Here is a 23,620-nt window from a genome sequence, read left to right as displayed (position 1 = left end):
TTAAAATATTTGAGTCTGGATGAAATTCAGCCCCATAATAGAGTGGTTTGCTTAATGACTGCAGAATATTGTCTTATCTGAGGAGAAGTAGGACATTTTAAGACCACAGAGTCCAGAATTCACAGCTTGGAATTTTCACCCATGCTGGCTGTTAATTGACTTAAGCCATTAAAGGGAAAGACTTTTTGGCAAATCCTGAGGTACTTGTGCAAATCCATGGACACGTTCAAATCCTTTTAAAATAAGCATCCGGTGAGCCAAGCATTTCAGAAAAATAGGCTGCTTAACGGGAAGATTTGCAAAGGCTTCTGTGGTTCCCGAATACAGTATCTGCACATGGTTCCACTTACTGACAAAGACCAAACTTCTAAAATATAACTGTGAATTTCACAGACACTGGCGTAACCATGCGGAATTTTGATTTTCTTGGGAAATATGGAAAGACCTTGTCACCAACCTCAGAACCATGTCTTGGTTTGCCATTTTCTTTCTTCCTTTTTTTTTTTTTGAGATGGAGTTTTGCTATTGTTGCCCAGGCTGGAGTGAGTGCAATGGTGAGATCTCTGCTCACCGCAACCTCCACTTCCTGGGTTCAAGAGATTCTCCTGCCTCAGCCTCCAGAGTGGCTGGGATTACAGGCACGTGCCACCACGCCCAGCTAATTTTTTGTATTTTTAGTAGAGATGAGGTTTCTCCATGTTGGTCAGACTGGTCTCGAACTCCTGACCCCAGGTGATCCGCCCGCCTCGGCCTCCCAATGTGCTGGGATTACAGGCATGAGCCACCGCGCCCGACCTGGTTTGCCATTTTCTTAGCACGGTGGGTCTCGCCTGGCCATGGTATGAACCGTGGTACACAGGAGAGTCCTACCCTGCAGTCACCCTCGAGCCCCGTGGTGGAGGCCACAGGGGTGCTGAGGCCGCCAGGGCACCTGCGGCCCACTCAGTGCATGCTGGTGCTTCCCGTGGTTAGGCCCCCACATCTTGTGAAATCTGGCTTCTCCTTTCCACAGGGTCTAAGTGCAGGGAAGTAAGGATCCTGCATCTGTGAAGGACACCAGAGGTCACCTCTGCCTCTCCTTAGGGTCAGAGCATGAGGTCGGGGTGGAACCAGGGGCCCGCGCAGCAGGGGTGCAACGGCTCTGTGCTCTTCCACCTGAATCAACCCCACACCTTCTTGCTGGTGGGTGTGGGGATCGTGACCTGCAGAGATCACTTCATCTAAGGGTAAATTCGTTCATGACTCTCACAGAGCACTTTTTTTTTTTTTTTTTGTCCCGTTGGAAGTACCTCGTTTTGTGGAAAGCATGCCAGGCTGGCTGCTCCAGCCTGTGTCCCTGGCACCCTGAGTGATGCTTCTGCCCAGGTGGGTGAATCTTTTCCCTCACACTGGGAACATGAGTGTGTTGTGGCTGCAGAGCATGTGCACCATGATGTAGGTAGCACTTCCCTCCTTAGCCCACATAGCAGGGACACGGCTGCCACTCTGAGAGCTGGAGGGCCTTCCCAGGAGCTTTGCTGCCAGAGCTCGGGCCTGTGGGGGCTCCCCCAGGTTCGTGAGCAGGTTCTTCGGTTACAAGAAGGTGAATGAACTGACTCAGGCTAAGTTCAGCAAAAGGAATTTAGGGGATGTCAAGAGCTGGACACGTGGACAGGAGCCCAGCTTGGAAACTGGCAGGAAGAAAAGGGGGCTCTGGAAGCCAGGGGCTCTGAGAGAAGAATCTCAAAGGAGCCTCCAGGTTGTTCATTCCCTGCTGGGGAATTCAAATTGTTCACATTCCCAGGAGGGAGCAGCGCCTGCCGTGCCCCATTCCACCTGGCTCGGGGCACACGTTGCCTCTTGGCCTGGAAGGATGGCCCCAAAGAATGGTTGTCCCATGCAGGATGTGTTGGGGGAAGAGGCGATTTCCCAGAGGCAGTGAGGTTGCTGTCGGGCAGGAGAAATGGGCTGTGGCAGTCACAGCCCAGGCAAACCTGCTCCGCCCTCAAGTTTGGCCCTTGGGAACCCAGCTCAGCTCAGAGATGCTTTACTAAGGGTGGTGCCCATTGGTTCAAGAGTCGTAGCGGGGCCTGGGGCTTCACCTCCTGTGGATGGGGCTCTCTGTGAGGGAGAGGAGGACCCAGATTCAGTTCCTTTCAGAGGAGACCTGAACTCAGGAAGATGCGGGTCCCTCCTGGTTCTGCACCTATGGGGTGCCCACTTTAGATGGCACAGAGGCTGGAGGAAGATGGGCACTGGGCTCTGTGGGACCCCCAAGCCCAGAAATCCACAGGCTCCTCCTAGGAGTGATCAAGCTGGAGTCTCCCTCCCTGTCCTCCTCCCTCCCTGTTTTCTCACCCACGGGGAACCACATGCTGATGCCAGAGTCCCAGAGGACATATCAGGGCTCCTGCGCTCAACTCCTCCCCCTTCCGATGTGGCTGGCATCTCACCTTCTTGTGGAGTTATTCTTATGTAATCGTCATCCAACAAGACAGGCTAGTTCTTTTCTCCAGGCTAACTAGTTGCGTTTACAACTTTCTCCCATGAACTTTTCAACAATAGTAGTAATGACAGGGCTTTGCATCACCTATCCCAGCTTAACTCATGCCTTTCCTCCTTCTAACAGGAGAGGATGGTTTGGGGAAAATAAAATCTTCTGAGCCGCCTGTGCATTCAGCGCGTGACGTTGCAGTAATGACGCCTGGCTCCAAGCTGTAGGGAGAGGTACATGCCTCTTCAAACGATAACAGCCCACGGATCTGAGGGTGACCGCAGACAGCCTCGTGGGAGGCAGTGCAGTGCAGTGGTCAGGCCTAGAGACCAGGCTCTGGAGCCCCTAGCTGCCCAGGTTTGGAGCTGATCTGCCTCGGTCAGCTGGCTACCCCTAGGCAAATGGCTCCACCTCTCTGGGCGCGTTTCCTCATCTACACAATGGGTCCCCCTGACTGTACCTACCTCACAGGGTCCTGGTGGGAGTTCTATGGGTTAACGAGAAGACAAATCGCTGTCAGGCACATGGTGTGTGTTCAGTAAATGTCAAGGGCCTTCTCCACCACAGCTGCAACTTCTGAAATATTGGAGATGGTGGGAAATCTGCAGACTTACATGTCATATTATGGAGGGTGGTGGGATGTAGGCTGAACATGGTGGGAAAACAGAGAAAATGAAACGGTTCTTACCTGGGGCTTATCAGTGGCAGCGACTGCTTCTGGAGCAAAAGGTAACGTTGGCAAAGTCAGAACCCTGTCCCTTCATTCAAGGTCAGAACACCGGCCCCACCCCGGCCCCTCCTCGCGGCAGCGTAGCTTCCTTGCTGCGCTGGAATAACCTGGGGAGCTTTCAAAAAAAAGTCTGCGCCTGATCCCCAGAGACTCTGATTTAATTGGCCTAGGTGTGGCCTGGACACTGAGATTTTTAACGCTCCTGGGGCCACTGAGGCCACTGAGGCCCAAAGGCCTGCAAGATGGGTGATAAGGGGGCAGCCATGCTTCCTCCTGCTGGCCCCAGCATGTGGCTACCTCGGCGGCTCCGTGTTTCACAGAAGCCCAGGGTACCTGCAGACTGGCAGATGCCTTTGAAAATTCCACTTCAGGCACCCTGCAGTCCCAGCACTTATGGAGGCCGAGGTGGGAGGATCACTTGAGCCCAGGTGGTTAACGTTGCAGTGAGCTATGATCACACCACTGCACTCCATCCTAGGCAACAGGGTGAGACCCCTTCTCTTAAAAAGAAAGAAATAAACAAAATTCCACGTCCGAAAGGGAAGGGAAATGGCCTCGTCTCATTCCCTCGACCCAGAGCACGCCTGGGGTGTGACAAGCTATGGTGCGGCCAGACCCCTCAGGAGGGGAAGGCCGTCTTGCTGACAGCTCCACTTCTCCCCAACCAAGGCTAAGTTTGGCTATGAGCTGTTCTTTTCCTTCCGGACACCTGTGAAGTCTCTGGTGGTCCAGCCAGGTAGTGGGTGGAGTTGGGTTGGCCCTGGGAATGGCTGCTGGTCCACACAGGGGGGTCTCACTGGCTCAGGCTCCATGCTGTCTGCCCCAGGCCACCCGGCCAGGGTGTGGAGTGGCTTTACCCCTGACCTCAACTCCAATTTGGGGGGATGCTGCCTGTACACACCTGCATGTCAACAGGATAAAGGGTGTTGGGGGGAGCACGGGGGTCCAGCACGGCACTGGGGTGAAGTCCCAGTGGTTCATATTTACAGCTTTTCAATTCAAGAAGGTTCCTAAGGTCTCCCGAATCATTGCATCAATACTTGAAGAAAATCACAAGCGTTTAAGGAACAAAATAATGTTTTTATTAAAAATTGTACCCATAGCACCTCTCTGTCTTCCTACAAGTTGTTTATTTTTTTCTTTTTTTTTTAAATGAGATCTGTTTTTCTGCACAATTTCAGAAAAAGTTGTAGGGAATGCTTCAGGGCTGACCTGAGGGCTCCCTAAACCAGAAGGTGATGCGGGAAGGAGACGTGTCCCAGCGGGCGGGCTCAGCTCATGAGTTTCCACGTTGTCCTCACCTTTCAGACTGGATCCATGCTACCGGGACGCTGACCCACGGGGAGCCACACTTAGGTACGCAGACGGGTTGCTCGTCAGGAGGATAGCTACACTGTGTGCCGAGAACGCGTAAGAAATAAAAACCATGCTACGAACCGTTAGGCAAACACCATGCTTCCACCCAGTCACAGTCAGATACAAGCACGGCCTCCGAAGACCTGTACAGAGTGAGCCACCTCCCGGGGCTGTGGAGGCGCGTTCCATGTGTGGGCGTGTTTTTGTGCTACGGCATTGAATGAAGTGCGCCTTATAAAAGCAGGCCGGGAGAGAGGCTGAAGGGGAGGCTGGGGAGAGGAGCTTGGGCTGGACCGATTCACCCAGAAGGTGGCCGTGCAGGAGGCCGAGAGGGCGTGGCCTGGCAGCTCTCTCTCGGCTCACCTGCCTGGAATCTCTGCCCTGGCACCCCAGGAGGAGGGAGCCCTGCACACCCATCCCTGTGGCTCAGACAGAGCCTCCTGGCCGCTCCGTGACCGCATCCTTGCAGGGCGGGGCCAAAGTAATCTGAAATGAGCTACGTGGGGGGTGGGTGGGGAGACTCAGCCACTGCTGTCATGAGGCATCCGCAAGGCGTGACTTTCAGCATGGCAGGAGAGAGCGGGAGCACATTCCACCTAGCCTGGCTTAGAGACATTTTGCTCGTCCTCTTTTTAAAACCGAGATTAAAATCCAATCTCCATCTTCCTAGGCTGTGATTTTCTTTTCCTTCCCGGAAGATGAGGAGTTAGGAAATGACGCTTCTCAAATCCCACATTGCTCTGGGAGGCTGAAATCTACCTGGAAACCTCCAACTCTGTTCCTTTGCACAGGTGGTTCTCATGGGACAGGGTCCCTCCGAGTGACAGGCATGGGCACTGTCCTAAGCACAGTCCAGCAGCAGCCAGGAGGCCGGCGTAGCCTCGGACAGGCCGCTCCGTACAGATCAAGGTTTACTAAGAGTGGAGGGGAGACAGAAAACACGAGCTTGAAACAAAAGTGTCATGATGTTGTATCGAAAACCTGAGAGCAACAAACACATCTCGAATCTGCTCATCCTCAACCTAAGACGTCTCAACACTCTCCCTGGCATCTAAAGCCACGTCCTTATGGCTGCAGAGAGCAGTCAGAGCGCACAGAAGGCAGCGCTGGCCATGGTCTCCATTTATCGCTTCTCTTCCAAGAAATTCCAGTGCTCACATCCTGGCTTCCCACCCACTTCGCCCTCTCCGGGGCTGAGGGGAAGGAGATGGCGCTGTCCACCGCGGTGAGTCTTGTTCGGGGAACTGTGGGCTGCGATTCTCATGCAGAAGTGGCTTTGGGCAGAGCATCTAGGATTTTTGGTTTAGAATATTTCCCCCTCCACTCAGAAAAAGGAGGAGAAAAGGAAGAAGGAATAGGGGAGAGAGGGAGGGAGGGAAGGAAGGAGGAAAGAGGAAGGAAGGAAGGGAGGGAAGGAAGGAGGGAGGGAGGAAAGAAGAGAGGAAGAGAGGAAGGAAAGAAAGGAGGGGTAAAGGACAGGAAGGAGGAGAAGGAAGGGAGGAGAGAAAAAAGGAAACTTTCCATACCCTCTAATTTTGGAAAGACTGAAAAGGGGTTTTCCAGCCTATACAAAACTCTCCTTGGTCTCCTGGGGCCACACTCAGCAACGCTGACAGCAGAGAATCCAGGCAATATCCACACCCTCTGCCCACGGAGGTGCACAAAACATCTAGGCAAGCAGGGGCCACACTTTCTGCACGTGGCCAGGAGACTGGCTCCCGGGTGGCACTGGCCAGATACTGCTCAGCTGTCCCCTACCCTCAGGTCACTGGGGGAACGGCACCCACCCGTTTGCCGTGAACCGTGGGGCACTGACAGGGTGGTCTTGAGTCTTGTGTGTGTCACGCTTCTGCTGGTGAGGGGGCACTTACAGGGTCCTGGGGCACACATGCCAGTGGGCACCAGCAGTGCTCCCGTTCCATCCAGACCCGGGACCCGGGCTGAGGGGTGGACCATGGCAGCCCAGTCGTCTGTTGCAAAGATGACATGAGGGGCTGGAAGCATGGCCGTCTCTGAGCTGTTAAGTTTTCCAAAGTAGTTCATACTCTTTTCATCTAGCTGAAAAATTTAAACCAAACAATGACAATTTTAAATAAAAAAAGAAATGTTTCCAGAAAACCTGTTAAGGCTAAAAGCTGGCCTCGGACTGGGAGAGGGGGCAGCAGCAGCGCCAGCAGTGGAGAAGCGGTGGCTGCTGTGAGCAGCCGGCAGAAGCCAGGACAGAGGGAGGGGATGGCCTGGTGTGCACGAGGCGAGTCGGGAGCGTGTGTTCTCAGAGCTGTTTTGCTTTATTTGCAGACACTGTTGCTTTTCATCTTTCCCATGTACAAAGCTGAACAATTAATAAAAAGGCACCTGGAGACAGCAAAGACGCATTCATTTCATGTGACATAGTTTAAAAAAAGATAAAAAGATTTTAAAAATACTCTGGTTAACAATGCACGCTTCCTACGTAACAAGCAACTCTGGAGACGCCGTCCCGTGTCCTCGTGTCCCGCGGAGTTGACCGTGTGCTGTGTTCGGGGAAGGAGAGGGCCGGCGTGGTGGATTCCAGCCCTAAGAGGCTTCCCTCTCCCTCGCTGTCAGGTGGGAAGGAAGGGGGAAAGACAAGCAGAAAAGCCTCAGGACCGCACCACGGCAGTGATGCAGACAGTGACAGCTGAGCCACACCTTAGCATCCCTGCCTGGCCGACAGGAACCTGAAAGCCGACTCCATGCCTAGACACTGCCAAGTGAGAACATTTCAGAAACAGATGAAGTTGGGACAAAACGCGCTGAGCCCAGGGAAAAACGTTTGCTCTTCAAACCCCAGGAGCCGCCGAGGATGTGCTGCGTTGAGAAGGATGTGAGCCGCTGGTTCTCTGGAAGAGGAGGTAGAAAGAGACAGGGGCCGGCCGGGGCAGCTCTGAGATCTCACCTGACCCTCCACTCCCTCTCCCCGCTTGAACCTTCCTAGTTGGTCTTGAAGACGGAGAAACCCAGGGCTGGGGAGGTCTGAGGTCCTCCCAGGTCCTGGAGGTGCCAAGCCATTGCACCAGTGAAATACACCTTCTCTTAAAAAGAAAAGAAAAAGAAACAAACCTGCTTCCTGCAGCGATGTTACAAAAAGCCGTTTAAAAAAACCTTCCTAATTGAAATCTAGTGTCCACAAGTAGGTAAAATCATCACTTATCAGATTTTTTTTTTTAAACAAAAACTTCAGCTCAGTTATTGGAGTTGATTGTCTTAACAAAAATAGACTCCGGAAAGTTCGCCTCCGTTCCGCCCTGAGGGAGGCGCGGCGCTTCGCTCACACGAAGGAGGAGAAGCCCGTGAGCGGAGTCCGCGCGCCGGGGCCGGCCGGGGTGTAGACGCCGCCCGCGCTCTGCGTGGTGATGACCGGGTGCAGCTGCGCGCCCGCCTCGGCGCCCGCCACGGCCTCGTACCTGTGCGGCGCAGGTGCGCGGCCCTGGGCCCTGCGCTTCCATGAGTTGTAGTAGGTGGGGTCGCTCATGTAGTGGTTCACGAAGGAGTGCTTGGGTAGCGCGTCCTCATAGTCAGAGTCGGTGGCCTGCGGGGAGCGGGAGAGAAGGTGTGAGCGCAGGGCAGGGCGCAGGGCCCGAAGCGTGCTGGGCAGGAGGCCTGGCGGTGGGGGCACCTCCCCAGGGGGGTGTGTCGCGGTCTCCAGCCCTCTCCCCACCCCCACCCAATGCCAGGCCCTCCCACCCTCCACACAGGAGAGCCGGCAGCCCCCAGGTCCCCCTCTCTGATCCAGGTGTGACCGACACTGCATTTTCTCAGCTGCATCCAGCCCCCTCACTCTGCACCAGGTTTCCAAGAGCTGGGCCTCCACCCAGGAGAGGTCTACACGGCCTCCCCACTCGGGAGCAATCTACATGGTCTCCTCACCCCAGGAGAGGTCTACACAGCCTCCCCACTCAGGAGAGGTCTACACGGCCTTCCTCACTCAGGAGAGGTCTACACGGCCTCCTTCACTCAGAAGAGATCCACACGGCCTTCCTCACTCAGGAGAGGTCTACACAGCCTCCCCACTCAGGAGAGATCCACACGGCCTCCCTCACTCAGGAGAGGTCTACACGGCCTTCCTCACTCAGGAGAGGTCTACACGGCCTCCCCACTCAGGAGAGATCCACACAGCCTCCCTCAGCTCCACACGGCCTCCCTCACTCAGGAGAGGTCCACACGGCCTCCCTCACTCGGGAGAGGTCCACACGGCCTCCCTCACTCGGGAGAGGTCCACACGGCCTCCCTCACTCGGGAGAGGTCCACACGGCCTCCCTCACTCGGGAGAGGTCCACACGGCCTCCCTCACTCGGGAGAGGTCCACACGGCCTCCCTCACTCGGGAGAGGTCCACACGGCCTCCCTCACTCGGGAGAGGTCCACACGGCCTCCCTCACTCGGGAGAGGTCCACACGGCCTCCCTCACTCGGGAGAGGTCCACACGGCCTCCCTCACTCGGGAGAGGTCCACACGGCCTTCCTCACTCGGGAGAGGGACACACGGCCTTCCTCACTCGGGAGAGGTCCACACGGCCTTCCTCACTCGGGAGAGGTCCACACGGCCTTCCTCACTCGGGAGAGGTCCACACGGCCTCCCTCACTCGGGAGAGGTCTACGCAGCCTTCCTCACTCAGGAGAGGTCTACACGGCCTCCCTCACTCAGGAGAGATCCACACAGCCTCCCTCACTTAGGAGAGATCCACGCAGCCTCCCTCACTCAGGAGAGGTCTACACGGCCTTCCTCACTCAGGAGAGATCCACACGGCCTCCCTCACTCGGGAGAGGTCTACACGGCCTCCCTCACTCAGGAGAGATCCACGCAGCCTCCCTCACTCAGGAGAGGTCTACACGGTCTTCCTCACTCAGGAGAGGTCCACACGGCCTTCCTCACTCAGGAGAGATCCACACGGCCTTCCTCACTCAGGAGAGATCCACACGGCCTTCCTCACTCAGGAGAGGTCTACGCAGCCTCCCTCACTCAGGAGAGGTCTACACGGCCTCCCTCAGTCGGGAGAGGTGTACACAGCCTCCCTCACTCAGGAGAGATCCACACAGCCTTCCTCACTCAGGAGAGGTGTACACAGCCTTCCTCACCCCAGGAGAGGTCTACATGGGCTTCCCACCTCAGCAAAGATCTAGGTGGCCTCCCCACCCAGCAGAGGTCTACGCGCCTCCCCACACAGGCCTCAGGGGACTCTGCCTGCCCCTACAGGGCAGAACATAGAAGAGCCCCAGGGGTGGGGAAGATCTGGGTCTTTGGCTTGCCTGAGACTAAGATGTGGGCTGCTACAGACCAAAACAAAAGGATTCTGAAGGTGACCAGGTAGAGGGAAGTGGGTAGGCAAGGTGATGAGGTAGAGGGGAGGGAGGGAGTGAGGGGGGTGATGAGGTAGAGGGAAAGGAGGGGGTGAGGGAGGTGATGAGGTAGAGGGGAGGGTGGGTGTGGGGGTGATGAGGTAGAGGGGAGGGAAGGGGTGGGGGGTGATGAGGTAGAAGGGAGGGGAGGGGAAGGGGTGGGGGGTGACGAGGTAGAAGGGAGGGGAGGGGGTGGGGAGGTGATGAGGTAGAGGGGAGGGTGGGTGTGGGGGGTGATGAGGTGGAGGGGAGGGAAGGGGGTGGGGGGTGATGAGGTAGAAAGGAGGGGAGGGGAGGGGGTGGGGGTGATGAGGTAGAAGGGAGGGGAGGGGGTGGGGGAGGTGATGAGGTAGAGGGGAGGGGAGGGGGTGGGCGGTTATGAAGTAGAAGGGAGGGGATGGGGGAGGTGATGAGGGGAGAGGATTGGGGGGTGCATCCTCCCCTTGCAAGTGATCGTGTGACATCATATCCACAGAGACCTCCGAGGGTGGGGAGGGGGCCGAGAAATGAAGCCGCCTGAATAAGCCAGGGTGTCTAATATGTCTCCCCGGCCAGGTACTGAGTGGTCAGGCCCCTCAAACCATGGAAGAGTGGCCTGGGGCCTCCCACTGATGTTTGAAGACCAGTCCCTTTGAGGTTTTTTTTTTTTTTTTCCTTTTTATAAAATAAATCAGCAGCTTCCATTAAGAACATGGACCCTGCATGTTTTCTATGTTCATTTTCTGAAAGCAAACCTCTATTTTATGGTCTTTCGATTTGATGTGAAGTCACTGGAAGGACTGTTAAAGGAGAAAGTGGACTTTGGGAGGCTGAGGCGGGCGGATCACCTGAGGTCAGCAGATCACCTGAGGTCAGGAGTTCGAGACCAGCCTGTCCAACACGGCGAAATCTGTCTCTACTAAAGATACAAAAATTAGCTGGGCATGGTGGTGGGCGCCTGCAATACCAGCTACTTGGGAGGCTGAGGCAGAAGAATCCCTTGAACCCGGGTTCAAGGGATTCTTGAGGTTGCAGTGAGCCGAGATCTCGCCACTGCACTCCAGCCTGGGCGACAGAGCCAGACTCCATCTCAAAAAAAAAAAAAAAAAAAAAAAAAAAGGAGAAAGCAGAGGGTGAAATTGATTTTTTTTTTCCCCTAAGAAGGTGGAGGTTTCTCGGTTTTGCTGATAAGTGCCACATCCTCCCAAGATGCACAGAGGCATCCTGTGCGACCCTCACCTGTGCGTCCTAACAGCCTCCTGGGCTCCTAGGGGATCCACCTGGTGGCACAGAGACCAAGGCTCTGCTGTGGAACTAATGCTAAGACACTTCCCAGGGCCTCCGTCTCTCACAGGGGTCAGGCAGACCTGACCTTTTTCTCTCCCCAGAGGGTATCAAGGGAACTGGGGAGAGCGTAAAAGAGTGAGCGGCCTTGAAATGCCATCTGAGGATCATCAGCTGTGCATCGAGGCAGCAGATTCCTGGGAGTGGCTCCAGCTATCCTGACTCTGTGGGTCTGTCGGAGGCTGGGGAATGTGCAGGTTTTACAGGCTCCCTGAGGATTCTGATCAGTGGCCAGGCTTGTGGATGTTAAGACAGGTGGCTGTGGCCCCAGATGTGGGCCCCATTGCCAGCCACAGCAGCTCTTTCAGAAGTAAACACTCTAGAAGGAAAACTGCCAATCCAGTTTCCCCAGGGTGTGTGAGCCGCGTCCTTGCAGCTGGAGGCGGGGGTGAGCAGGGGATGGGAGAGTTGCCAGCTCCCCTAATTGTGCAGGAAGTCCACACCGAGACCCAGGAAAACAAAAGCGTCCCTGGGTGCTGTGAGCGATGTTCCTGCTGGCTGCTCCTTCATCTGAGAGTCAGAGTGAATTACCCATATCAGCACCAGGGCAGGAAGCTCTGATCCATAAGCCGACACCGTTCCGCACCTAGGGACGTGCATCTGTCCAGGAGGCCTGTGAGAGCGGTCAGCCTCCAGGCTGTGCAGAAACCCCATGGAGGCATAGTGGGGAGCCAGAGATTCCTGGGATTTGGGGACACAGACTGAAAATCTACCTCTAACTGGAATATTTACATGAAACTAACAGCGAGTCACAGATTTGGGACTTTTCTGAACATTAAGTGTAAACTGTTTGGCTTATGTTACAATACACAGAACAGCTGAATCCATCTGTGGCTCCTCTGCATTTAGGAGAATTGCAGAGCTAAGACACATCTTCCCACACACACAGAGACCCCGGAGCAGTCAGCTTCTCCTTCATCAGGTGACGATGAACACATCTTCCCACACACACCGAGACCCCTGAGCAGTCAGCTTCTCCTTCATCGGGTGACGATGATAAACGTGGCAGTGGCTCCTTTTTCAGGAACACCGATTACATACCAGATTAATGCCCGGGCATGATCTCTGCAACTGGCTGAGGATCCTATGATGCAGATGTTACAATTCCCACTTTATGAATAAGGAAGCAAGGCTCAGCGAGACAGGCTGGGTGGGAGCCTGCACCTGAGCTCCCAAACCCCTAGGGTTCACCCACCTCTGCAGATCCTGTAACTTACTCCCAGTTCCACGCTTCTCTCTAGGATCCGCTGAACAGGTGTACAACCCCCCATTCCAAATTCCAAAACCCCCAACGCTCTGAAACTCAAAAGGTTTTTTTATAACTCATTTGGTGGCGAAGGCTGAGCTGACTTGAGCTAACTTGGCAGCTTACCCCTAGCTGAACTGATGTAGGGCTATTCAGTGTGAATATTCTCATATTCTGCTACAAGAAGACTAATGTGTTTGGTCACCAAGTGCTGGCCTGGTCCTACTGGAGCAGTTCCCTAATATATGATGTACTCCCAAACTTGAGAAACACTGAATTCTTAAATATATCTGGTCTCAAGGGTTTCAGCTAAGAGATCAGGGATCTGTGTTTGTGGCTGTTTAAGATTTATTTATTTATTTTTGAGACGGAGTTTCACTCTTGTAGCCCAGGCTAGAGTGCAGTGGTATGATCTTGGCTCACTGCAACCTCTGCCTCCTGGGTTCAAGCTATTCTCGTGCCTCAGCCTCCTGAGTATCTGGGATTACAGATGCCCGTCATCACATCTGGCTAATTTTTGTATTTTTAGTAGAGATGGGGTTTCACCATGTTGGCCAGGCTGGTCTCGAACTCCTGACCTCAGGTGATCTGCCCACCTCAGCCTCCCAAAGTGCCGAGATTACAGGTGTGAGCCCCTGCACCTGGCCTGTTTAAGATTTATTCTTCATCTGTTTTCTAGGGGCCTTGAGGTGGCTTACAAGGTAAAGCTCTGCGTAAACTAAAACAGAAGAAAAGAGAACAAAGATCATCTGAAGGAAGCCAAAGGAATCTCCATGATTAGCCCCCGAATTGGGTTTGTTACTTCTTTAGAGACCAACTTGGAATCTAAACCTCCTGAAAATCACATGTATTGAAATACAGTGAAGGAATCACTTTTCTCATGAGAAATTCACAGAATATTGAGGTACGAATGACAGAAATTTACTGCTAGGTTTCACAAACTGGGGTTAGGGTTCATTATCATCTGAAGGTCAAATATGAGGTTCAAGACTTTCACCCTTTTGACTATATTCCCAGGTCCCGGGGGTCTTCCCCATTCAACTTCCCTACCACAAGGGATCGTAGTGTGGAAAAATGAGAGAAGTGGTGACTGGATTCAATTTCCTCGTCTTGGGTCTGAAAGAATCAACATCTACAAATGCAAGTGACCTTCTTAGGGTCATACTGGCAGGGCCCAGACTGGGGCCAGAACCAGCCTGGTTTCTCAGCCAAAGGTGGCAGAAATAAAGTCTTTCTAGTAGCAGGGAGGAGATACCTTCAACCCCAGTTGTAGAAAAGGTAGAGAAACGCTATTTATATGGGTGAGTCTTATATGGAAAGTGTCTCTGCATGGTGGGGAAATCAGCAATTTCAGTGGGAGGGCATGCTACGAATTCCGTTAGTCTGTCTTGCACCTACTTGGTGACGCTTTGGGCATCTCTCTGCCCTGTGTACACCCCTGCCCACCCCTCTTCCTGCAGCTGCCAGGCTGTAGGGAAGCAGGGTTCATGCCAGGTGGGGCCTAGGGGTGGTCTGGAAGGGACCACTGAACTCTCGCTGGAGTCCACATTTCCAAGAGCATGTCCAGAACTGCTTAGAGAATGAGTGTAGCACACGGCCCACACCCATCTGCGCGTTTATACCATTTCCTTCACGGCTTGTATGTATGTTGCTATGTATCATGATACGTCTCCTCAGCCAAAGATCTAAAAGTCCTATAGTCTCAAGAGAAGGGTCTGTGACACATGTGGGTACCAACAAGGGGGCCTGGCAGGAGACACAACCTGGGAGTGCTTGGTTGTCCAACTCACAGTGATTCCTGTTGTTTGCATCTAGGCCTCAATCCCTTCTTTGAAGGAAGTTCTTCCCCACCACATGGATGGGCTAGCTTGCCTCTCAGAAAACCGTGATTGGTTAATGGCTGGGCATGTGGCTTCAGCTCAGCCAGGCAGAGTCTTGCCCTGGGATTTTTCACACTGCAGCTGGAAGGGAAGAGTGCTTTGTTCTGGGGAGGAAAGCTGGGAGGCCGTGAGTTCTGAGTGGCCAGCACCCATAGACCCAGCCAGGTGATTCTATAATAATAGCTAATCAGATAGAACGTAACCATTGTGCAGAAAGAAGCAGAGACACAAGGCTCCAAGAGGCTTCTTTTCCTTCTTGCTCTCTATTTAGGGAGGAGAAGTGAGAATACACCCAGGGCCACATGACCAATAAATGTCAGGCAGAGCTGGAGCTAAAAGCTGGGTTTCCTGGCTCCTGCTCAGCCCCTGTCACTGCCTCTCTGAGAAAGCACAATCTTAAAATGTCATTCTTCCTCCTGCTGCCTGCTCTGTTTATTATTTATATGACATTATTATTTTTTAATGGGGATGTATTTTAGTGAGTTAGAATTATTGACAAAAAGGAAATGCTGCAGGGTCTTTTTTTGGTAAGTTTCCTGTGTGATGTGAAGTAGCAACGTGTGTCGGTTTCCCGGGAAACTGTAGAAGGACAGAATGTGATTGGATGCGGTATCAGACCGACTGCGAGAGTTTCTAAAAGTGCACAGATGCCTGGAAAGCAGCTAATAAAGATAATCTCGACACTTTGGGTATTATGTTGGCAAGAAGAAAGACTCAAATATTATTAAGGAATTAATTGGGTATGATGGGGTTGGTCTAAGTTGGTGGGAGCAGGAGGGATTCTGAAAACAGTTTCTTTGGATTTCAAAAACAATCTTTAACATGTGATTTGAAAGGCAGATATCATTCACAAGCAGCCATGTGATAAAACCGTGACAAACCCTCTTGTTTCTAAACAGAAAAACAGAAATACAGAAATAGCCACAGCACAATTATGCCATAAGTGTCATGTGACACTTAGGGCATAATTCAGAGGAGCACCTCCGATCAGGAAGGCTCCTGAGCAGCTGGGAACAGATCTGCAAAATTTTCACTGTAGCAATAGTTCTGAGACTGGTTTAAAAATGTCCTGGGGGATAAAAGGATGGCCTCCCCGTTTTCTTAGTGAAATCTTCGCTTCTCAGGAGAGTTTTTCTAGCAGAGACCACACAGTGCTTCTCACTCCTTATCCCCTGGGCCCTGGAGAAGAGGGTGAGCAGAAGCCTGCCTCTGTCCACGGCTTTCACCAACAACCATGCTATGTCAAAACACTGGCTTGAAGCCAGGGCCAAGGACGTACATTACTCTTTATTCCTAACATTTCGGTTTATAATGTATTCAAATCTATAAGCTGCCTCCAGTAGAGAGGATAAACGTCTTAAACCCTCATCTAAATCCAAGCCACTTTTTAGATAGTCGTATTTGAAAACCAGTGTTACAGCTTTTGGGTTTATTCCACTGCTGAGCAACCCTCAGTCTGCTTTCCCTGCAATGCTTTCTTCTCTAACAGCCTTTTCTGCAGTTCTGTGACTGGATTCTGTTTCTGTAAATTTGGAGTTAAGGCACCAGGCGAAAGCCCACATTTCTTCCCAGTCCCCTCTGAATATCAGAGTTACTAGTCTTGAAGGCCAGGATATTTCTGGAATGGCAATGTGAGGAGGTCAGCAGACCCTCTCTCCAGTGGAACAATGATTTAACTGGTGAAAAGTATTTTATAAATAACCGTCTAAAATCTCTGAAGCCTGGGCGCAGTGGCTCAGGCCTGTAATCCCAGCCTTTTGACAGGACCACGTGGGTGGATCACCTGAGGTCTGGAGTTCGAGACCAGCCTGGCCAACATGGTGAAACCCCGTCTCTACTAAAAATACAAAAATTACCTGGGTGTGGTGGTGCACACCTGTGATCACAGCTACTCGGGAGGCTGAAGTGGGAGAATTGTTTGAACCCAGGAGGCGGAGGTTGCAGTGAGCTGAGATCACACCACTGCACTCCAGCCTGGGTGACAGAGCAAGACTCCCTCTCAAAAAAAAAAAAAAAAAAAAAAGTATTTGGAAATGGTGCTAAGAGTAGATAGCAAATGGAGAAAGATTGATACAAGAAGATCTGCTAAATCTCACTCAATAGTGAGAGTCTCTGGTGCTTGAGCCATGACCTGCTCTCCCTATCCAATGTCCCCAGCTCAGTGTGACAGAAACTCCACCCTGGGCAGGTGTGGCAACAAGGCAGGGCTGCTGCTTTAGGAATTTAACTTGGAGAGGAAAGTTCTGGCATCTCTTATCCAGCTTCCCCTTTCCCCCAACCCAACTCCATGTTGAAGAAGCTCTATTCTAGGCAGAGATGGCCAAGAGTACTGGGGCTCCCGTCCCCCATCCAGCCTTTGCTTGTAAGCTGGGAGTCTGTACCAGGTGTCGTAGGCCAAGAATACTGGGCCCTGAGTACTCCCACCCCAGCTTGTTTGTAGGAAGAAGTCCCATGCTGGGAGGAGAAGGCCCAGAAGTCCAGGGACCGCTCTCTCAACCCAGTGCCGCACTTGTGTAGCGGATGTGTCACTATGGAAGAAGAAGGCTATTGTCCTCACCTCCACTTTGATGCAGTGACACAGAAGTCCTGCACAGAGTGGAGAGTTATTCTGGAAGAACAGAGAGCTTCCAGCTCTGACTGAGGAAAATGACTTTATTTGGAACAGAGCATACCTAAGGACATTGTTGAAAACTGTGGAGCCTTTGGGGGTGAGGAATGAAGAGGAAGCTGGTAGTTCCATGTCAGCAACAATGGAAGCAGTAAAACCAGCTAGCAGTTTGACAGACAGAACCAGGAAAAGAGACTTCTGAAGCTAAGAAGAGGCCCTTAGTGTCAGAGCAAGCTTCAAAGACTGACAGCATCTGGCAACTGCAGAAAAGCTGGACTTCAACTGGATCAGAAAGTGAGGAGCAATTTATGCACTAAGGCATTGCCGAGAAAACCAGAGCTAGCAAGTAGTGGAGGTTAACTGCTGGGTATGATACCAATAGTGGTAAACCATCCAGAATCTTAATGGGGACAGGCAAAGGGAGCCCAGCTAAAACCACAGTCATCCCTGATAGGCATGAAGACTTTATGCATTGCCCAAGACTGAGGAGCAACATCAGAGCACACACAGTGCAGGGGAAATGGACTTCACTGAATGAATCCAGCCAAATCACTGAACAAACAAGCAAGCAACAATAACCCTCAATGAGGCATGAATATCATTATTCAGAGTTGCTACAATATATGATCAAAAATGATCTGTTTTCAAAAAAACCCAGGAAAGTATAATGCATACACAGGAAAAAAAAGAAAAAGAAGGTAGCCTCTGAGGGTGTCCAAACATTGGACTAAGCAGGCAAAGACTTCAAAGGTAGCTATTATAATTATGTTCAAAGAACTAAAGGAGACCATGTTTAAAAAATTAAACAAAGGTATGATGACAATTGAAGAATATCAATAAAGTGATAGAAATTATTTTAAAAACACAAATGGGAAGTTCTTGAGTTGAAAAATACAATAACTGAAATTTAAAATTCATTAGATAGGCTCAATAGTAGACTTAAGCTGGCAGAGGAAAGAATCAGTTCACTTAAAGACAGATTGATAGAGATTATGCAGTCTGAAAAAAAGACCTTTAAAAACGGACAGAGCCTCTGATAAATATAAGACAGCACGAACAGCACCAACATATGTGTAATAAGAATATCAGAATGAGAGGAGAAAGAGAAAAAAGCAAAAAAAAAAAAAAAACACTCAAAGTAATAATGACTTAAAGTTTCCCAAATTTGATAAAAATCATTAATCTACAGGTAAAATATGTATAGTAATAGCACAAAAAGAAAAGGAAGAAACACAGCTATAGGAGTAAAGTTCCCATAAGTTATGAAAATGTACTATAAATCTGAGGTAGCTAATAATACTAGAGTAAGACACTAACAAAAATATCCAAAAATATAGAACAAAAGCAAAAACAAGGAAGTCAAAATGATATATTTGGAAAATTCATTTAACAAAAAGAAGCTGATAATGGAAAATAGGGAATAAAGATATGAGACATATCTTTATTAGAAAGCAAATATCTGATAAAATGGTAAATATATCAAGAAGATATAACAATTATAAACATACATGCACCTAGCAGAGCCTCAAAATACATGAAATTAAATGAATAGATTTGAAGAGAGACACAGACAATTCAATACAAATAGAGATTTCAATGCATTAACAAATGGCAGAACTGGGAAGAAGATCATACATATAGAAGACGAAAACAACATGATAAATCAACTAAACCTACAGACACATACAGAACACTCCACCCCAAAACAGCAGAATAACACATTCTTCTCAAGTGGATAGGAAACATTCTCCAGTATAGACCACATTCCAGGCCTTAATATAAGACCCAATGAATTTTAAAGGACTGAAAATATATAAATTATGGTTTCTCTGACCAAAATAGGATATAATTAGAAATAAATAACAGAAGAAAATGTGGGAAATTCACAAATATGAGGAAATGTAAAACACACTCCTAAATAATGAATGTGTCAAAGAAGAAATTACAGAGAAAATTTAAAAAATACTTTGAGATGAGTGAAAACAAAAACACAACATATTAAAACTTATGAGATTCAGCTAACACAGTGCTTAGAGGGGAATTTTTAGCCATGAAGTCCTGTATTTACAAAAAAAGAAAGATCTCAAATCAACAACATAAACTTCCAACTTAGGAAACTGAAAGAAGAAGAGCAAATTAACTCCAAATTAAGCAGAAGAGAGAGTCATAAAGATTAGAGTAGAAATAAATGAAATAGAAAGTAGAAAAATAATAGAGAAAATCAATGAAACTACAAGTTGGTTCTTTGCAAAGATGAACAAAATTGACAAAACTTTAACCAGAAATAGGAGAGAAGACTCAAATTATTAAAATCAGGAATGAATTACTGATATTAATTACCACTGCCTTTACAGAAATGAAGGATTATAAACAACTGTACACAACAATAGGCAACTGTATCTTAATAAATTAGATTAATGAGATAGCATTAAAAAATCCTTAGAAAGACACAAATGAGTGACACTGACTTAACAAAAAAAAAAGGGGGGGGGGAAACGGAATAAATCTGTAGCCAATAAAGAGATAGAACTAGTAATTAACAATTTCCCACAAACAAAAGCCCAAGACCAGAGGACTTCACTGATGAAATCTATCAAACATTTAAAGAATCAATACCAGTTGTGGAAGAAATACTTCCCAAATCATTCAATAAGGCCAATATTACCCTAACATAAAAATCACACAAAGATAAATAAGACAAGTAAACTACAGACCTATATCTCTTCTAAGTACAGATACAAAAATGCTCAGCAATATTGAAAACGGAATCCAGCAACATATAGAAAGGATTATACACACGTATGTTTATTGCGGCACTATTCACAATAGCAAAGACTTGGAACCAACCCAAATGTCCAACAATGATAGACTGGATTAAGAAAATGTGGCACATATACACCATGGAATACTATGCAGCCATAAAAATGATGAATTCATGTCCTTTGTAGGGACATGGATGAAGCTGGAAACCATCATTCTCAGCAAACTATCTCAAGGACAAAAAACCAAACACCACATGTTCTCACTCATAGGTGGGAGTTGAACAATGAGAACACATGGACACAGGAAGGGGAACATCACACACCAGGGCCTGTTGTGGGGAGGGGGGAGGTGGGGGGGATAGCATTAGGAAATATACCTAATGTTAAATGACAAGTTAATGGGTGCAGCACACCAACATGGCACATGTGTATATATGTAACAAACCTGCACAATGTGCACATGTACCCTAAAACTTGAAGTATAATAAAAAAAGAAAGGATTATATACTATGAACAATGGGCATTTATTGCAGGAATGCAAGGTTGGTTTAACACCCAAACATTAGTTAATGTAATGTAACATATAAATAGAACAAGGGACAAAAAACATCCAGACAGACACAGAGAAACCATCTGACAAAACTCCAAACCTTTTGATAATAAAAACACTCACCAAACTCAACCAGATAAAGGGCATATTGTTCACAGTAGCCAAAAAGTAGAAACAATCTGGTGCGGAGAAAAGTTAACAGAGCAGGTCTGAGACCACTAGCCTTAAAAAGACCTGCTTTCAAAGATTACCCTTGGTTGGCATCTGGGAACTTGACTGGTAAAAAGTTCCTTTCATTGATAAAATGTTTTCCCTAAATTATAAGACTGCAGTGTCTAAACTGTACAAATAATATGGTTTATGCCAAACACCTGCTTTCTTTCTGGAGTCTGGAGTTTTGGTACATGCTTGGCAGAGGATGCCTATGTGACCAGCTTCTGATAAAAACCCTGGGCACTGAGTTTCTAATCAGCAGTACCTACACTGCAGGTGCAGTTTGCTATAAGTGCAAGGCTATGGTAAAGCTGTGGTAGACAACAATTCATATGTGTCCTCACAGCTCTCTGGTGAAGGATTAAGTGTGTCCTGTGTGCCTCTACAGGGGAAGACTCTTAAAAGTGTGAACCTGGTCTCCTCTGGACTTTGCTCTGTGCACATTTTCCCTTTGTGATTTTGCTCTGTATTCTTTTGATGTAATAAATCTTAGCCATGAGGATGCTGTGTGCTGAATTCTGTGAGTCCTTCTAGTGAATCACTGAACTTGGGAGTGCTCTTGGGGATCCCAGACACAACAAACTCAAATGTTCATCAACTGATGAATACATTTTTAAATGTGGTATATCCATACAATGGAATTTTTCACCCATATAATATAGAAATGAAGTACTGATATGTGCTACAACATATATCAGTGACCCTGATGAACTCTGAAAACGTTATGCTGAATGAAATAAGCTTATCACAAAACCACATATTGCACGAGTCTGTTATATGAAACGCTCAGGATAGGCAAATCTATAGAGAAAGAAAGTGGTTGCCAGGGTTTGGAGGGAGAAGGGAATGGGAGGTGACTGATAGAGTTATGGGGTTTCTTTTTAGAGCGATGAAAAAGTTCCAAAATTGTGGGGATGATTGCAAAAACTGAAAATACTAAAAACCATTGAATCATATATTCTAAATGGGCAAATTATATGATATGTGAATTATAACTCAATAAAGCGTTTTTTAAAAAGAAGATCCTGACTAGAGTGGGATTGGGGATTAGGAGGGACATAATTGTCAAGATGGCAGCCTTTCCAAATCCCCTTGGACATTTGGCCTGTGTTCCATTAGACCCTACACAGAAAAATACACTTCCCGGCCAGGCACAGTGGCTCATGCCTGTAATCCCAGCACTTTGGGAGGCCGAGGCGGGTGGGTCACTTGAGGTCAGGAGTTCGAGACCAGCCTGGCCAATATGGCAAAACCCCGTCTCTAATAAAAATACCAAAAATCAGCCGGGCACAGTGGCAGGCACCTGTAATCCCAGCTACGTGGGAGGCCGAGACATGAGAATTGCTTGAACCCGGGAGGCGGAGGTTACAGTGAGCTGAGATCATGCCACCGCACTCCAGCCTGAGTGACAGAGCAAAACTCCATCTAAAAAAAAAAAAAAATCACACTTCTGTTCCAAGAAACCATATGGGCAAATATGTCAAGGAAAATACAACATGTTTGTTTCCTATGAAGGGAGAAGTTCTGAAGTCAGATTTTAAAACAAACAATGCGAAAGAGACCTGATGAAACATACAAATTGATTACTTTGTAAAAGTGGTTCAAATGCATTGAAATCATCATGCTAAGTGAAAGAAGCCAGTCACGAAAGACAACATACTGTACAATTTATTTAGATGAAATGTCCACGTAGGCACACCTAGAGAGGTAGAAAGTAGCTTAGTGGTTGCCAAGAGCTGGGGTTGGCTGCAGGTGTATGTGGGTGGTTTGGGGAGATTGAGGAGTGACTGCTAATCGGTACAGGGTGTTTTGGGGGCTGATGGAAATGTTCTAAAATTGACTGTGGTGATGCTGCACAACTCTGTGAATGTACTAAAACCCACTGAATTGTGTACTTCAAATGAGTGAATTGTATGACATGTGAGTTATGTCTTAATCCAGCTGTTTCAAACAGTGGTTCAAAGTGAATGTTACCATGTGAGCTGGCACTTCCAAAACGATCTAAGTCCCCAGTTCCCTCTGTTGGGATCCCATGAATATGGAGTGCCTTCAAATCCCCCAAACTCATGAGCTTCAAAAACAGGATGCAGCAAGGTTACACAGCAAAGAACTCTACAGACAAGGGAGGTCATGCTTTATCCGCCCAAGAACCTGGGGAGCACAGGATGGTCCAGGTGTGGGATTCTTAGCTGGGACTCTATGGGACGCTAGGTGGTGGGGTCTGTAAGAGACTTCCGGGGGGCCTTGGGCCCCCAAATCCTAGGTGAAATTCTGCCTGTATGTAGGTGGAGAGCATGTCTGCACCTTTCATCAGCTTCCAGAAGCAGCCTGTCACCCAAAAGGCACTAGGAACCATGAGGTGCATTTGCAGGAACGTTTTCCTCCAGCATAGGGCTTCCCACGTGGGAGCAGTGTGGCCTGGCTCCTGGGCCCCTTTCCACCTCGGCTACGCTGCCTGACTTAGCTCTGACAGCAGGACCCCTGGCCTCCCAGCCACACTGCCTGAGACTTAACTCTGAGAGCAGGACCCCTGGCCTCCACAGCCACGTTGCCTGAGACTTAGCTCTGAGAGCAGGACCCCTCGCCTCCCAGCCATGCTGCCTGAGACTTAGCTCTGAGAGCAGGACCCCTGGCCTCCCAGCCACATTGCCTGAGACTTAGCTCTGAGAGCAGGACCCCTCGCCTCCCAGCTACACTGCCTGAGACTTAGCTCTGAGAGCAGGACCCCAGCCTCCCAGCCACACTGCCTGAGACTTAGCTCTGACAGCAGGACCCCGGCCTCCCAGCCATGCTGCCTGAGACTTAGCTCTGAGAGCAGGACCCCTGGCCTCCCAGCCACGCTGCCTGAGACTTAGCTCTGAGAACAGGACCCCTGGCCTCCCAGCCATGCTGCCTGAGACTTAGCTCTGAGAACAGGACCCCTGGCCTCCCAGCCATGCTGCCTGAGACTTAGCTCTGAGAGCAGGACTGGTGGGAAGGTGGGATTTCCAGTTAGATGCTGAGGTCTGCCTCTCCAGTCCAGCTCATCAGTGCGTGTCTCAGGGAAGATATTCAAAAACTCTCAGTCTCGGCTTTCTGCCTGTTACTTAAGGATGATAACATCCTCTGTGCAGAATTCCATTT

General features: G+C 49.4%; 1 protein-coding gene across 3 annotated transcripts in view; it reads right to left on the bottom strand.

The window, feature by feature from the left end:
• Positions 1 to 4,262: 4,262 nt before the first annotated feature.
• SDK1 (sidekick cell adhesion molecule 1) overlaps positions 4,263 to 23,620 on the bottom strand; it is a 974,158-nt gene continuing 954,800 nt past the window's right edge. For 2 of the 3 annotated variants that reach the window (XM_054545732.2, XM_054545733.2), the window contains exons 45-46: positions 7,985 to 8,109; positions 4,263 to 7,138 (exon numbers count right to left, since the gene is read on the bottom strand). In XM_054545732.2, the coding sequence (XP_054401707.1) occupies positions 6,991 to 7,138; positions 7,985 to 8,109 (273 nt within the window). In that variant the 3' untranslated portion in view covers positions 4,263 to 6,990. Of the gene's footprint in view, positions 8,110 to 23,620 lie in introns of all 3 variants that reach the window. The other variant, XM_024241289.3, reaches the window with a different exon arrangement.

Source organism: Pongo abelii, chromosome 6, assembly GCF_028885655.2.
Source record: "Pongo abelii isolate AG06213 chromosome 6, NHGRI_mPonAbe1-v2.0_pri, whole genome shotgun sequence".
Classification (NCBI taxonomy): domain Eukaryota; kingdom Metazoa; phylum Chordata; class Mammalia; order Primates; family Hominidae; genus Pongo; species Pongo abelii.
The sequence above is the reverse complement of the archived record's forward strand: the minus strand, read 5'-3'. Positions and strand labels throughout refer to the sequence as shown.